We start from the raw sequence: 17,448 nt of genomic DNA on the forward strand, positions 1-17,448 counted from the left end.
AGACGCTTCGACATGCGTCATTTCCGTCAGGCATTTATTACTTTCCGCCTCTTTGAAATGTCGTGGCAATGTACGGTCTGAAACGCAACTGTCCTCGCGTTCCGCCGCTGAACAACAACTGCGAGTAAACATCCCGTCTCCTTTGAAGAAATGTAAGCTGAAGTATGTACAAACTGTCATTAATCTTTAACAACACAATCAAACTGGAGAGTAGCCAAAACAACTGCAATACAACGTCGTCCACCATCTTTTTTTGGACTGAATGGGTCACATGACTGCATCACATGACTAATGCATCATCTTTTTCGAAAGCATTCGTTTTCACAGTCCACACTACAATGCGAAAACGGCGTTTTAAAATATATCCACTTTGGAGTGCATTTTCAAAAAGCTCCGTTTTCACGGACAAAAACACCGTCTCAGTGTGGACGGAAGGCCAAAATGGAGAGAAAAAGATGCGTTTGCAAACGAAAACGTATTAGTGTGGACAAGGCCTAATACGTTTTCGTTTAAAACGCATCTTTTTCTGTATTGGCATTCCGTCCACACGAGATGGCTTTTTGAAAACGCTATCTCAAGTGGATACATTTGAAAATGCCGTCTTCACGTTGTAATGTGGACTATCTGAAAACGATGACGTATTTGTTGTCATGTGATGCAGTCATGTGATCTCAAAACAATCAAAATGGTGGCCCATGTTGTAGCGGCGTTGTTGTTCACTTTGGTAGCGTTGTTAAAGATAAATGTTACTTTGTACAAACTTCACATTGCATTCCTTCATAGGCAATGGGAAGTTTACTCGAAATTGCTGTCTAGCGACAGAACACAAGGATAATTGCATTTCGGACCGTACATGGAACGGCAATTTTTCGCATGAGCAGTAAGCGGATTTAAGAGTTTTCATACATTTCTGTGTAGACAAGCAACTTGTGAAAGACGCTTGAAAACGGCAGTGTGGTTGGTTTTCAAATGAATCCGAGTTAATGTGGACATAGCCTGAGTTTTCAAACTTTGATAACTGTGGACATGACCGAAAAAGCCTTAGCAGCCTATGCAGGCAATAGACAGCAAGGCTGCTCACTTTGTTTTGGGAAAGAGCTATAGCTCTATAGTCGTTCTGACATGTTAAGTTTCAGTAAAATGTTTTCCCTATCTATTGAATTATTTATCATGTCAAAGTGAGGATCATATTTGGGTTCGCCTCAAACTGCTAATGGATTACAGAGACATCTCTGCATTAGCGTCAATGTCAAAACAATTAGACTGCACTAACAGCACCTGTCCTTTTCACAGAATGATCGCTTTAGTGGCTGCCCTTCCACCTTTTTAAGGCATAACATGAACTGCTCGAGTCTGATGTGGGATCATTACCTGTTTGTCCACCTTTCTATACTTGTTGGCATTTAGTGGGGAAACTGTCTTACAAATTTCCTATTGAGCAACCGTTAATGTGTCAGAATTGCCTACACACTGCCTCAACCAAACACTGCCGTCTTTAGACGGGCAGAAAAGATTTTGGGCTGCCTCTAGGTTTTGACAGAATATTTTATGACTCATGCTAGATCACATTTGTCTTTTTCCAGATACAAAGGATGCAGCTTTGAAGCCGTAGAAGCAATTAAACAGCTTTGTTTTGAAGTCTAGTGCACACTGTCTTCAGATGCTGGTATGAGAAACCTGACATCACTTTGGATGCAGTTGGACTTGAGTTTATGGTACCACTGATAGCATCATGTTATTGGATTGTAAACAAGGCAATCAGTAAATGATAATGGATTGTTCAAGGTTTAATTGGCAAAATGCTTTCCTGTTTACCATGTGACATATCTGTATGGGGCGTTAGCTACAACATCATTATTTTGTGCCAGTGTAGGTCTGATTGGATGGCCAGTATATGCTGTGCAATGGTATAAGTTGGTCAAGCGCTAGATGTTTTCTATACCATTTATACTACAGTAGATGTATTTGTGCCGCTACTAGTGGACAGGACTTCTTTAAGTTATGAATACTTGAGAAACATGAAGTAAAATACAGAGCAAGTCAAGATGAGAACTTTTTATTAGAGAATATTTGTTAGGCACAACATGAAGCAGAGTTTCATTGCTTACAGTTGCCGAGCAATGTCGTAACTTGCTGTGTTAATACTGAATTCAATTGATGTCCGTTACAGGTTTGCACATAACACCAATTTTACTATGGCTTCGAATGTGGATCGCCCAATTACAATTTAGAGTTGGAACTAGGGGTGGGCGCTGTAATGGTTAAATTGGTTATATAATTTACCAGTTGAAATGCCAACTGGTTGAGTGACGTTTTTATCGCTGTTTTGCAAAAAGCCGCCACATGGTAGGTAATGCGTGTTCCATCAGAGCATTCCAACAATCATGACACGGTCCAAATCAGTGACATCAAATGTTTTCCCCATTCTGATGGTTGATGTGAACATTAACTGAAGCTCCTGACCCGTATCTGCATGATTTTATGCACTGCTGCCACACGATTGGCCAATTAGATAATCGCATGGATGATTGTTGGTGCCAGATGGGCTGGTTTGAGTATTTCTGTAACTGCTGATCTCCTGGGATTTTCACACACAGCAGTCTCTAGAATTTACTCCGAATGGTGCCAGAAACAAAAAATATCCAGTGAGTGGCAGTTCTGTGGATGGAAACACCTTGTTGATGAAAGAGGTCAACAGAGAATGACCAGAGTGGTGAGCAGAATATAATCTCGGAATGCTATTCTGAGATGCGGGTTGGCGCTGTTTTGGCATCACGAGGGTGACCTACACAATATTAGGCAGGTGGTTTTAATGTTGTGGCTGATCAGTGTATATTGTGTAAATGTATCTTTCAGATAGCCTACACTATTCTTCAGTTACAAGTATGTCGTTTCATGGTTTGACAGCTTGAATGAAAGACCTATTCAAGGCTACATAGAGAAATTGCATAATAAGCATTGCATTTCTAATCGTTCAGTTTGTGCAGTTACACCAATTTCACTAACCTACAAGCATAAAAACCTTCATAACTTTGGACTGCCATCTGTTGTGCCACATCAGCTCCTCCTCTGTGTTGTGATACCTGTGCCTGGCTTCAGTAAATGTTATATCACCCCCTTGTGGTCTCCCAGCGCTATTACACCAGATTGTTTAACAAAATTTGATGTATCAGTGCCTCAAAAATATATAAGTAAAATAACGTGGCAAACAATAATCGATATATGATGATGATATGGTGATTTATGACACCGCTAGTTATCAAGCAAAAAAATTCAAGAGCATCACTTTAAATACAACAAAAACATCGGATAAAATTATACATCCGGAAAACCTGCTATGACTTTCTCACCTTTTTCCCAGCTCATGAATTTGCATCCTTGGTACTAGTACAGTAAAATAAAAAAATAAGCAGTGAAATGTGACCTGGACATGTTTTTTGTAAGATTCATCCATATGTGAATAAATGTGCTCACATAAGACCTCTTGTTGCATTATATATTAAAATACTCTTGTATATTAAGATCACTTTTTTTAAAACTTCACCCACTTCCAATGTATCTTGATTCAGTCTATGTGACAAAATGACAGATCGGATGGCTTTCAGAATAGTGGACTATTCTGCAGTGGTTTACACTGGGGAATTTAATTCTGTTTGTGATCTGCATCACCTGAACTGCACCTTTCTGTCAAACAGGGATGGAATGCCAATCACAGGACTTTCAACTTTCCTCTGGGACATTATGAGTGACGTGGCTGTCAAGAGCAGTGTAGCAGGAATATAGATAGAGATAAGTGGAATGGACGGGGCTGAATTAAAGCAGGCAGTGAAAGGTAAAGATGCTCCAATTAACCAGTGATTAAAGGCACACACGTGATAAAATCCTCTTTGTGGTTTGATTCAGTTTTAATTACAGGCTGCAGATATGGAGGCCTGCTAGGAGAACATTTGGCTCTTGGATGCTGCTCGAGGTTTGATAATCTTCTCTAGAAGCACTTTTGATAGTGGTTGGTGTTGTATAAAAAAGCCAACCAAGTTACTGGGGTCTAAATCAAGTTCAAATTAAGGCCTGAAACATTCAATGTAATTACATGAATCCAGACGCTTCTAGATATGCACGCTCGATTTTGTGCAATGTTGTATTCCAAAAGGTGGCAAACCGTGTTTGTACACATTGCAATCTAGACGTTGCCACAAGGGGTGCTATCAGCATCATTTCTGACCATTGTGCTGCCCTACGTGAGATCGCTATTGCTGATGGCGACTTGCGGGGCATTCTCCTATATTGCCAACCTGCGCAGCGACCTCGTTATTGGTGCTTCTGTCAATAAGAGCAGTCTCTTCACTGGTGTTCTTGTCGGTCCGGGGGTGGGGGGGCAGGTTTGGTGCCCGCCCCCCCAGCTGATGGCACTCTAGGTGACCGCCTAGTTCGCCTATGCCTAGAAATGGCCCTCGGTGCTATAGTGAGGATAAGTGTAAACTAGCTACAGTTTGAAGGGAATCTTCCTGAGCAAGTAATTTGAAATTGATATATTTATTGCAAGTTACTCCTAAAGGCTGATTTATACTTCTCCATCAAACCTATGCCTTAGGCTGATGCACCTGTATGTAAAAATAGCAAAGCACAAAGATTTGTTAATATTTTTGATCTAAATAAGTTAACAGACAACTGATTTTTGTCTTAAAAAAAAAAACTAAAAAAACATGTACATCTTCAAAAATGTAACTGCGCGTCGCATTGACGCAGACCACAACAGCTGTGATTGGTGCACTTTGTAACCAGAGACCGCCCACCTGGATGATGATAACGATATCTGAGGTAGCATCGCATTTTATCTAGATTATTTTAATATCTATGCATCATTTCACATTTTATTTGAACTCGGGACCATAAAAGCAATTGTCCCTATCGGGAGCATCTGCTGTTTTTATGTTCCGTTTGTGTTTCATGAAGTTACAATCGAAATGCAACAAAAGATATCTGTTCACAGCTTATAAACTCTAAAAGTTTTTTAGTGTTCGTCAAGCGAGGTATAGTTACTAATTAATTCGATGATTTCTTTTTCAGCACGGAATTTTGAAATTTTGAAATGTAAAATTTTAAAATGTTTATTTTCTCCCCTTTTCTCCCCAATTTGGAATGCCCAATTCCCAATGCACTCTAGGTCCTCGTGGTGGCATAGTGACTCGCCTCAATCCGGGTGGCGGAGGATGAATCTCAGTTGCCTCCACATCTGAGACTGTCAGTCCGTGCATCTTATCACGTGGCTTGTTGAGCGCGTTACCGCTGAGACATAGCGCGTGTGGAGCGCCCCACCGAGAGCGAGAACCACATTATAGCGACCACGAGGAGGTTACCCCATGTGACTCTACCCTCCCTAGCAACCGGGCCAATTTGGTTGCTTAGGAGACCTGGCTGGAGTCACTCAGTATGCCCTGGATTCGAACTCGTGGCTCCAGGGGTGGTAGTCAACATCAATACTCGCTGAGCTACCCAGGTCCCTTGAACTCATTTTTAATAGTATAATAATTTAATAAATACTTTTGAATCCACAAATTACATTGTTTTTGTTTATTTATGAATGTGTAATTAGCATTTTGGCCATGTAATCGCAGAGCGACGCAGAAACCAACGCAGAACTATAAATGCAAACCGACGCGTTGGCCACTTCACGGATTCTACGCCGTAGGTTCAACGTAGAAGTACAAGTCAGTACCTCAATCTCGCTGCATATGAGGTTACCACTGACTTAAAGCAATCTTAAGGACCGCCACATGATTTGTTTGCGTAGTGCTCTGTAAATTCAAGCTAAAAATTTGCCTCTGGGTTTCTGGTTCTTATGACAGTTTGGACGGTTAGTCCATGTGTTGGTTTTACTGGTGTAACTAACTATTTTGAGAGACATGTTACTTCATAAAAGACATACGTCACTCATGCACTCCACAAACGCCCACATGCTATTGTTCTGCACGGTGTGTAAGTTCTAATTATGGATCAACTAACCTGGCTCTCTGACCCTTTATCTATAGATAAACTCAAGAACATAGCATTTTAGAGTCACTTGATGATATAAGCTGAACGTCAATAATATGTTGCTCCTGACAACAAGAGACTGCTGTAATCAGGAATACTCTGTCAGATGGTTTTTCAATCAAGTTTAAAGCATACCCAACTGAGCTGCGCTTTGGATAACTGCCAATACCTGTGCATATAATTTGTCTTTTTCATTTTGAACCGGCGCTTAAAATGAACCGAAAGATTTAGTGTGTGAAAATCTTTTAGTGCTTAAAGCTGTTTAATTTGATAAAATTATGTTCAGTCTGCAATTATGGGGTCTACGGTAGAGTCATATGTAGCCACTTGGATGCTCTCTCTCAAGTGATCTCACTTGCATTATCAGGATGCATGACATCACAAACATTATTTCAGTCTTAATACGGCAACAGCATACCAGAATGAGCATTTGCTTTAGAGCTTTATTTAAAAAAGTGGTTACAGTAATGCACTTACAATGGAAGTGAATGGGGCCAGTCCGTAAATGCTAAAATACACACTTTTTGAAAATTATAGCCACAAGACATACACATTACACATATTAATATAAGTTTAGTGTGATAAAATTGCTTACCAACTTTAGTTATAGCAATACGGGGATTACAGGTTTTCATTGTCATGACAACAAAGTTGTAATATTGGATATAACTTTACACAGATAAGGTTAGTAAGCAAATTTATCACACTACAATCATTTTAACATGTATGATGTTAAGTGATGTCTTGTGGCTATACTTTTGAAACAATGTGTATTTTAGTGTTTAGCAACTGGCCCCATTCACTGCCATTGTAAGTGCCGCACTGTAACCACGATTTGTTGTAAACCTTTTTTTTTTTTTTTTAATAAAAGAGGGGTGAGTCGACATAATTTTTTTGAGGAAATCAATATTATCCCAAAAATGCTGTTAACTCAACTTCAATGTAAACACACTTCATCTGTTCTTGAATTTGAGTGTGTTAACCCAATTGGGAATCATCCTGTTTTTCAACACTGTGTGCAATGGTATGACTTTGCCTGCCCCTACTGCCAATCAGTGTTTGACCTTCCATTGCTGGAATATAAGTGGTGATTATTTATCATAGCCTGCCAAAAGGGACAATTATCACCATCTAATCCAGCCTTCATAATCAAACACCATCAGCCTATTAAGTATTTAGTCAACACCGTCTCATTGACACTTGCCAACCACTTCAAACCCCAGCACCTTTATTGCACAATATGCTGCGTACCCTCCCCCCTATAAAAAGAGATGATTCTCATACCAATTGGCTTGGAGGGTGATTTTGAAAGGAAGCAGACTGAGTTTTTGCTTGGAAAGTCCACCCATGTTGACCCGAGTTGTAGCATAGCTGTCCTGTTCTCTCTGTTCGAGGGCATAAGGGCAGATAGTGGATGTCCACTTAATGAGACCCATAGTCTGAATTCTAAACAGCAGTGATCTAATATCAAAACTTCCAAAGGAAAACAAAGACATATAACCCCTCATCACAGAGTGAAAAAAACAGTCTTTACTTTTGAAATGTGTTCCAGTGTTAGCATTGCTAAGCATTTAGGTAGGGTTCATCTTGATAACAAAAGAGCCCTTCAGCTGTTTTGGGGTATTTAATACAAATGAACAAAACCAGGAGCATCAATATCTATGTCTGTACATTTGTGGGTTTATACTGTCCAGGACTACTTCAACTAAGCACATGCAGGATTTACACTTCATCGTCTATGACACCTAGTCACCATCACAATAAATAGTAATAAATTATTCCTCTTGCGGTATTGTACAGTTAAGACACTTAAATTCATTACTGCTTTGGATTAGTGGTATCCCTTTTTAACGCTTTTGTACCCCATGAGGATATTTGCTTTACATTGTCTCAGTAGCTCATTCCACATCCTCTGATGAAAGACATTTTTGCCTGACCTCGGTCTCCTCAAAAGTCACCTTTTTGTTCCTTTTTGGGTCAATCCATGAATTGTGGATGACCACGTTATTAGGCATAGGGTCAGCCTCAACAACTGAAACGACACGTTTCTTCATTTTGCTCTTGAGAACCTTCTGAAATTTCTGCCGAGTGAAGGCATAGAGCAGCGGATGAAAAATGGTCGTTCCGTAAGCCATGACCAGAAAGCCCAGTCTTAGGCGCATTGTGAAGTTGCTCGGCCCAGCACTCAAGATGACCGTGTTGAGCACGGTGATGGGTGTCCAGCAAAGCAGAAAAGTGGAGATGATTAGAAGGGACATGCGGAAAACCCTCTTTTGTCGCTCGCGGCGTTCCCTGTGCCGTTTGACTGCCCTGCGAAGGGCGATGATCACGGAGACCGAGGTACGCATGGCCAATGGTGGATTGCGGCCGGCACTGCTCTGCGAGGCATCGGTGGACTCTGGCTGAGTCAAAGTCATAGAGATGGTCTTTTTCTTCTTTGGCTTCTTCTTGGGCGCCGCATGGAAACGAGTACCAATGCGGATGTTGAGCGCCTGGAGAATCTTGTAATAGGTAACCAACATGACCACGGCTGTAAAGAAGAAGATTGGGATCTGTGCCAGCAAGTGATAGTAGAGGCCCGGTTCTGTAAAGTATTGGTTTGGAGGTTCTTCGTCTTCTGTTTGATTCCTTTCATTACCCGCCTGGCTAAAGAAACCTTCTTCTATGAAGGGCACCAGAAAGCTAAAGAATGATAGTGCCCAAATGGATCCCAATAGGGCCACTGCCCGTCCCATTGTTAGAACTCGATTTGCTGGCCGTACTGAGATGTCGTAGCGGTCTAGAGTGATGGCCAGGACATTGGCAGCAGTAGCCACACTTGCAAAGGATACACAAGCCTCGTGGAAGCAGCAAATGAGTTCACTGTTGCCTTCCAATGGCAACAGCACCACTACAATCGTCAGTGGGATGCATCCCACGCACACTAGCACATCTAACACGTGCAGGTTCATGGTTACAATGTTGCTGACGGAGCTCACCAAGTTGGACTTCATGCAATAGAGAGCCAGCACAGTCAGGTTGCTGCTGAGACCTAGCACAATCTCCAGCATGAGGAACCCGGTCAAAGACACCTGGAAACTGACAGGATAAGGAACATCCAAGTCCATGTCGAAGTCAAGTGGTTCAACGTTATCGAGGACAGTGACGTTGCTCATGATGGCCTGGAATCCCAGCACAGGAGGGGTATGCATTCTCCTACACAAAATAAAACACATATGGCTATTGTTTAACATGTCTCTTGGAGGGAAACAACTAGCTTTTACCAGAAAGTTGTTGTAGAAGCATTTCCATGGCCTGGTTTGTCCTAACGCCAGAACCGATTAGCTTGTAAATTACAACATGAAGTGAATTTTGCCGAATTCTTGCAATAAGGTAAGTGGAAGGGACCAAAGTTCAGAAGGAACCTCAGAAGGATGAAATATTTTATCTGTACTTCACATGAACATAAAAATTGTGCATAGACTAACGAAACTCACCCCTCCCTTGTGTTCACCGTCCTTGTTAGGAGTTTGTGTAGCAAGTGCGACCAAAGAGCTGATGTGTTGGCAGGATTTCATAGGTGCCAGCCATATTGCAATGCCTCTTTATCTCAGCAGTGTCCTTTGGCCCTTCAACACATTCTGTTTTGTAGCTACTCCGTTTTGGGCTTTGTGAGTTGTTGATTTAGTTTTCTCTGAAAGCAGTGATTTGAAATGAGCTAAAATCGAACCAATGCACCAGCTAAGGCTGTCCTCGGCCCCAGCATGGTACAGACCGAACAAGGGAGAACACCCTGGTTTCTTCTCTGTAAGGTTGATTAAACACCATCCAAACAGGTCATAACTCACTCCCTTGCATCCTCCGATTTCTGTGGGAGGGTGTGGGAGTTGGAAACACTCTCTGCTCTTCCTTCTCTGAGCGTGGGAAGGGGTTGTGCATTGTAATATCCACGTGGTCCTGACATGAAAGCTGTGTTGTATTCAGTCTTGCCTTTAGCCTTTTGTCCTTTGTGTTGGCCAAACAGATCTTGCAAAATCGATCAGAGCCAGTGCCATGTCCCATCCTCGCAAGTGCCCACTCTTTTCAGTCTGTATTCAAAGACTACAACCAGAAGTGCCTCTCCCTTAGAGGGGCTGGTCAGGACTGCGATTCTCTCCTTGCCATCGAACACAAGTTGTACCATTCCCATCCAGTCTCTACGGCCCCTTGATAATATTTACCGCCCTTTGTATTCCAATAGAGTAATCACACTCCCACCTGCTGTGGCCACAATACAGCTCCAGGAGACCAGGCAAATAGACAGAAGTACACCGTAATCACAACAAGGTCACAGGTTTCCAGAGGGAAGGAGGTAGTCAGGCTGGTAGATGTGGGCTTGCTGTGCACTGCATGGTATATTTTTGCTCTCTTATTCACAGTGCTCATGTGGGACACCAAAATAAGTGCTCCATCCTCAGTAGTTTCACACTCTTGCTGCTAGTAGGTACAAGAAAGTGAAAGTTAGATTTATTTTGCTTGTCATTCGACCAGAGTCCTATATGACCTTGAAAATGTTGTGATTTATATATATATATATATCCCTGGTATTCATATAAGCTATTTTAAATAACCCCTCTTGCAAGTATAATACATTTGCATTAAATGTGCCAGTTTTGTAAAGATTTAATAATGTCACTAATGTTTTCTGGTTGTTCATAGACCTTCCCGAGATTGTGCACCCCTCCTACTTCTCTCTGCGAGGTTTATCCCCAGTCAATAAACTTTTTATCTTTAAAGGTGTCTCTGGTGTAATTTGTTAGTCAAAAAGCCTTTAGCCTAATAACAACTCATTAGACTAATGTTCTGTTGGTTTAATGGATTCCTACAGCTACTGTGAGTGGTCCTTTTGCAGAGCAGATTTTCAGTACTCCCACACCATACTTGTAAGCTACATGGGCTCTACTCCATGTATGTAGAACAGAAATACAGTTCTCATGAATCTCCATGCATCTTTTATTCTGTCTCCCATTTCCTGAGCTACGAGGCAGCTTTAAGCACTAACCAGAAGCTGTAAAAGAGTGCTCACATCTTCCCCGTAAGAGGATAATGTGTTACATGGCTTTCAATTACCCAATTTTGTGCTTTCCACATACATTAATCAAGTTGATTTGCATCAAATGTGTCTCTTAATATGTTGGCCACTGGAGGAAATACACAAAATATAGCATGCATCTTTTTTTGCACAATGCAAGTGTCAAAAAAAGACAGTGAACAGCTTCTCTTCAAAACAGTAGACTCATGCACAGACTGTTAAATCAAGTAAGGCTAACTGCATACTGTCACTTAAAATTTATTCAACCCTGCAATTTATTTGCTTTATTTTTAAAAAGTTTGTTGGAATCTAACAAGTTGTGGATCTGTTAAATAGCATGCATTCTACTTAGCGGATGCTCCAGTTGTATCTGTGCTACAATGTTGAATCCTGAAGCTTTTACCTCTCAGTGCTGCCATAAGAGTAAGTGACCTGGTAGCCCATATTTTTCCCAGTTTAAGTGGAGCCATGCCAAGACGAGTGATAAAGCACATGCTTCGCAGAGTGATGCTTTCTCGGAGTGCTGCCTTGTCTGTCAGGAGGGGCAGGGAAGTCAGATGCTCTAGGGTGTAGTGCCATGCATCTCGCTTCGAGAACTGCTCCTCTCCTCTTCCCTGTTCCTTCCCTCTCTCTCTCTCTCTCTCTCTCTCTCTCTCTCTCTCTCTCTCCCCATCCCTACAATCAGCGCTTTCAAAATGCCCTACCTACTCATCTCTCCCCTCCTCCTCACTCTCTCTCTCTTCCCCTCCCACCTCCCCTTTCTCACTCTCGCTTTCCCTCCCCGCTGTGGTTTATAACACTCTTCAAGTTCCCAATTGGTTTCCTGTAATAGTGGTCACCCTTTCTTACCCTGTTGCTCCAAAAGGGCCTTCCTCCAGAGGGAAATTTTACTCTCTTTGCAGAGTTGATATCGGACCGTGTCTCAAAATACACAATTTCCTTATCTTCTTAAATTCTCTATAGATCCACAGTTAAGGAGTGAGCGACAAAGGTAAGGGCAGAAAGGAATACTTAAAGAAAAATCCTGAAATGTAATAGCCCAGAGCAATGATGTGGGCGAGTTTACTTTGAAAGCAAGGGCTCTCCACGACTCTTCATAATGCAGACATGACAAACCTCGCATGAGGCGTGATTTAGGTTCAGTCTTTACTGCTGAACATGTGTGGGTGTATTGGTGCACACTGATGCAGTAGAGGAAGACTAGGACTAATTATGGAACATCACTTTCTTACCAAATTCAAGAATACCGCTTCAAATTACAAAGCTGAATGTACTTGTAAATATTTCAAGGTGCACATTAATATTTTAACTTTTAATTCAAACCCTGTCCCAAGACACTTCTCGGTAGATGCTTCGTAAGATGGAGAAAGAGTGTGTGCATTTTTTATTGTTATTTTTAGACAATTCGTCATGCCCCAAAGCTCTTTTTCCCGTGTTTCAAAAAGCCAGTGAGCTTACAAAGATTTTGCTTAAGCCTACAACGTGTGGTCATGTATAGTCTGAAACATAGTCTGGTTTGTTATGTTTCTCATTTTAAGTTGCTTTGGATAAAAGCATCTGCTAAATGTAAACAGCTTTTTTTTTTATTGGGCAAAGGTAATAAATGGTTTATGCATAAACTAACTGAGCCCGTTTACATGCACACCAATACACTGATTACTCTCTAAAGTCAGCTTATTTAAACAAGGCAAGAAATCCGGGTTAACATGACATTTGAAATAATCGCATTATTCTCTACTTTTGACATCAAACCGTGAAGAGGCACGCGCTCAACATGTGCGCACATTGGATTAGTTGGTAAGAACACAGAGTAAGGTGTTTACATGGCATGCGAAATTGGCGTAATGGGAAAAAATCTACCCTCGTCGATTGGGTTATTCATAAGTATTCGTAAGGCCTTAACGGCAATAAAGGAACATTATTGTGTTTACATTACCGTACGCCTTGCCGGCTTATTAAGCATAATCGGTGTAAGAACATGCATGTAAACACAGGTAATTTTTGCCCATTACCCCAATTTAGAGTTGCATGTAAACAACTTTACCAGTGTTCTTAACAGCTTATGCAACCCTAGCCTAACCTAACCAACCCTAATATTTGTAATTGTTGTGCGCATGCTTCTTTATGGATTGACATCAAAAGCAGAGAAAAACTCTTTTTTTAATACGTTTTTTTTTTGGGTGTTATCAGTGTATTGCTGCACATATTAACAGGCTCACTGTCTCATTCACCATCTGTAATATCTGTCTTTAATGACCACTTTCATTATAACGTTATCTCTCTCCCGCTGTATCAACTGCCGTATTGAGCATGTTTGTGTGCTGCTAGCTTTATAATGCCGCTGTGATTGATGCTCATTGAGTGGAAGCAGAACTCCAGTATCCCTGTGTGAATTAACGTGCGCTTAGCAACAGCAGGTTTCAGCAGCGGAAGGTAAGGCGCCAGGTGCCAGCTTGCGGAGAGAGGCGTGAAGGATGAGGGGTCATGGAAAATCTGCCCCGCGCTCCCTGGAGCAACCTCTAAGAAGCGAGCATGCCCGCTGGGTCTCTGGCACGACGCTCTGGGATCTGGTCTTTCAGTTTACCATTACTCATCCAGTTGGATAACTTTTCTGTGTTGAGGATATGGTTTTCTTTCTTTTATTACCTTTCCATCAGGAGAAGTGTTCTGGATGGTTGCTGAGTGGTTGCTTACTGGCCTGAGTTGAAAGCCCACCCCCAAGTCTCTATGATATGACTCCCTAGAGTCCCTGGATAGGAAATAATATGATATATATGATATGAGTCCCTAGATGAGACTTGGATCCATTTGTCAATGCCATCATTTTTTGGTCAAGAAAGGGTGTTCGCACTTGAGTTCTCTTTAAAAAGAACCAGACTAAATAAAAGTTTAATATCTCAAACACCAAACCAGCACAAACGCTCGTTTTTGTGGCACAAACGCAGCACAAACTAATAGTATAGTTTTGGTGATCATTCAGTTATATGGGGTTACAACTTCACAGAGGTTAAGCACAGCGAGCAGTGCATGCAGACTATTTACTTTTATTATTTCGCAGCCTTTGCGGTTTGATAATTTAAATACGTCATGTTGCGAGTTTGATTTTATATTTTGATTAATCGTTCAGCCTTAGTTTTCGACTCGGCAGATCTAAAATTATTTTATTAGTTATATTTAATATAAATTAATTTGTTCAATATATAATGTTTTTATTTGGTATAAATCTATTTGTGCAATTTAATGTTGCCACCCTATTTGTTTAATGTCTAGCGCATGTTCTAATTTCTAAAATCCTCATAAGCCACTTTTCACTATCGGGCTGGTTCGAGCCAGGGCTATCAACTGGCCGGCTGGAGCCAATTGCCTCGGACCTCGAGCCGCAAGACCAAAATCGATCAGCGTTACCACCATCGGGCCAATAGCCCCCCAGCGTTGCCTTAAAACACACCTTTAATATGCCACCCTGGTGCCAGTGTCACACACCTCACCCATTTCACAAGCAAAAGGGAAGTGCAAGCTAAGGTATCATGTTATCTAGTTATCTACAATATCAAGTTTATATCGAATCGAACATTAGCTAGCTAGCAAGATACATTAGCGATAACAACTCACAGACTGTAACTGCCATAATGTCCCAAGTGGTCTTTCTACTAACAGTGGGACGATGTCCCAGCACACCTTCTATGAAAGTTCACCAAACCATAGAAAGTTCTTTCTTTAGGCACCGCTTTGTCCATGTGCATTTTAACGGATTTGTACTGTGCCCGCATTTTTTAATTTATTTTTGTCCCGAACCTGTATCCTGACAAGTTCTGCGAATCACCGCCTTTGACATTGAACCCAGGCTGACCTTGTTTGGCCCAAGTGTAATTGGCAAAAAAGAAAGAGAAAGCCCCGAGGAGGCACGATGAAGCCCCGAAGTGACAGTGTGAACGCAACACAAATCTGTAAGATTTATAGTACAATTAAATAATAACAGTAAAAGATCATTCTATGAATGTTGTGACATCCTAATGATGAGAATGATTGTTGATATTAATAAGGACATTTTCTTTGATTGTTCACGGTTTAATGGTTTGTTTGGACTTGGTGCATTAACATAACATTTGATGTATGGATACAGGTGTGTGTAGATCGTCTATTTGCAATGGCTATGAACATGGTTTATCCAGTCAATTTTCGAGCCAGCTTTTGGACACAAGGTTGGTGTAAGCCGTGGGTCATGTCTCTTGTTCTGGATCTGATTTCAACTCTCTTTGTACTCTCTCTGGCACTGTTGCATCTCATCTGGGCCATGTGGCAGGTAGGACAGGCCTGGCAGCTTTATCACAAAGAGATTTGCTTTCCCTAGGCAGTTCTCTGATATCTGCCAGTACATTTAGAGATACTGTATTAGTACATGCTGCTAACTTTATCAAGCATGTTTGACCAGAGGCTTGAAGACTATGAAAATCTGCCACCAGAAACCAAAGCCAAACAGGAAATTCTGCTTTGCTTGTAGTGTTATGTTTTGTTGGCTCACTACCCCCCTGTGCAGTGACCCTGGACACCATGGAAGATAGAAGGAGCTGTTCTTGGTCACGTTTCCAGTGTCCCTCAGGGCTCTCTTGCATGTGGACATGAAACAGACCAAGATGACAGAGCCAGTGGCTGTAGTCGCCTCTGGCAGTCCACATTCCCAAAAGACCTTCAGCTGTTCCTTCTCGCCTCAGCGTTATCTGCACATCTGTTTAGGACTAGAAGAGCTGGGTATAAGTATGACCAGTTTTCCACCGCACTTCACTAGGACAACATTTGGAGACATGGCTGAAGTGACTTTGGAGCAGCTTATCCTGTCAAACTTACTTGTGTTTGACATTCACAGGCCCAGAACGTGATGCAGGTACTGTAGGCTTGTTTCGATTATTAAATAATCTCCTGCTTGTGATTATTTGATCTAACCGCGATTATTGTGCACTTCAAATTCTAATAAAAATTTTTTTTCACAAATTCCCTGTAATGAGGTAAGGTGGGCAAGGAGGATGCAGGAACCAGCTAAACAGTCAACATAAAGTTTAATGATAAAACTCAACATAAATCAAACATAAACTAACACAGACACACATGCAACGCGGCCGTGTGCATCTCGCTCTCGAACTGGTGCCTCCGACTAGTCTTTATCCCTCTCCCGGCTGAATAGCCCGATTCAGGGCCGGCCGTGTGTCCTCACCCTCCTCCTCGTCACACTCCTCCATCGCCTGACTCGGGTTGGGGAAACCCCTGGCATGATGCACTCCCTCCCGCAAGGAAAAGGGAAGAAGGAAAGATCGAGGCGGAGCAACAGAGAGAGAGAGGAGAGAGAGCGAAAACTTGCTCGCCGGCTCCTGAATGTGCTGTCGCCCGGTCTTCAACCGCTCCTCTGCCCTCTGGCGGATGCCAGCTCACTCCTCCCCTGGAGGACGGAACCGCATAAACAAATGCAGACACACATGCAACGCGGCCGCGTGCATCTCCCTCGCTCTCGAACTGGCGCCTCCGGTTAGTCTTTATCCCCCTCCCAGCTGATTAGCCCAATTCAGGGCCGGCCCCACCCTCCGCCTCGTCACATTCCCAAATAAGAATTTTAAACGGATATAGAAACTTGGGCCGTCTTACTGACTAGTACATAATATAATATAATTAGAGCTGTTGGAATTAACACATTAATCGCATGCGATTAATTTAAAATGTTTTTCTAATTAATTAATACAGCATAAACCAGCATAAACACTTGTTGGGAGGGCGGAACCTTTGTAATGTGTCCGCCCGGATTCATTTAACTGACACACACACCACAACAGCGCTTCCCTGTCAGTGATTAAATGATGGAGAAAGGACCTCTTAGCGCTATTATTTGATGTACAAAACAAGACCATATGGGACTTGTGATAGAAATCAAGTATTTTCAGCCTATGCAAGGCGCATTTTAATTACCACTGAAGCACGGCAACTCTTGACTATTACTCCACTTTCCCGTGGAGTTCAAAGCGGCGCTGGACTCTAGCGTTGACGCTCTGATGTGAATGAACGCAGCTTCACGATTGCTGTAGGTAAGTGGATAATCACAGTCTACCAGCAGATTAATATTGTGGAGGATGAGAGTTTAATAGATTTAATGCCAATTGCAATGAATACTAAACCTAAACCTACATTTACATTTACATTTATTCATTTGGCAGACGCTTTTATCCAAAGCGACTTACAAAAGAAGTAAACCTATGGGGAGACTAAAGCCATCTTTACACTTCAAAGGTGGCACAATGCTGCATCTGCAGTAGCAATTAAGTGTATTTTCAAAGAGCAGGAACAAATTGCATTTACACTGCAGTTGCAAATGCATAAATAAT

At 41.9% G+C, this 17,448-nt stretch overlaps 2 protein-coding genes across 3 annotated transcripts in view; one reads left to right on the forward strand and one right to left on the reverse strand.

Moving 5' to 3' along the window:
• cog5 (component of oligomeric golgi complex 5) overlaps positions 1-17,448 on the forward strand; it is a 119,365-nt gene that overhangs the window by 14,493 nt on the left and 87,424 nt on the right. The gene's annotated exons all lie outside the window — the stretch shown is intronic.
• On the reverse strand, positions 7,525-11,692 carry gpr22a (G protein-coupled receptor 22a). The gene is given in 4 exon segments (XM_051688640.1): positions 7,525-9,228; positions 9,510-9,553; positions 9,556-10,488; positions 11,487-11,692. Coding segments are annotated over 3 exon segments (1,389 nt in total). The 5' UTR covers positions 9,604-10,488; positions 11,487-11,692; the 3' UTR covers positions 7,525-7,931.

The sequence above is a fragment of the Myxocyprinus asiaticus genome, chromosome 45 (assembly GCF_019703515.2).
Source record: "Myxocyprinus asiaticus isolate MX2 ecotype Aquarium Trade chromosome 45, UBuf_Myxa_2, whole genome shotgun sequence".
NCBI classification, from domain to species: domain Eukaryota; kingdom Metazoa; phylum Chordata; class Actinopteri; order Cypriniformes; family Catostomidae; genus Myxocyprinus; species Myxocyprinus asiaticus.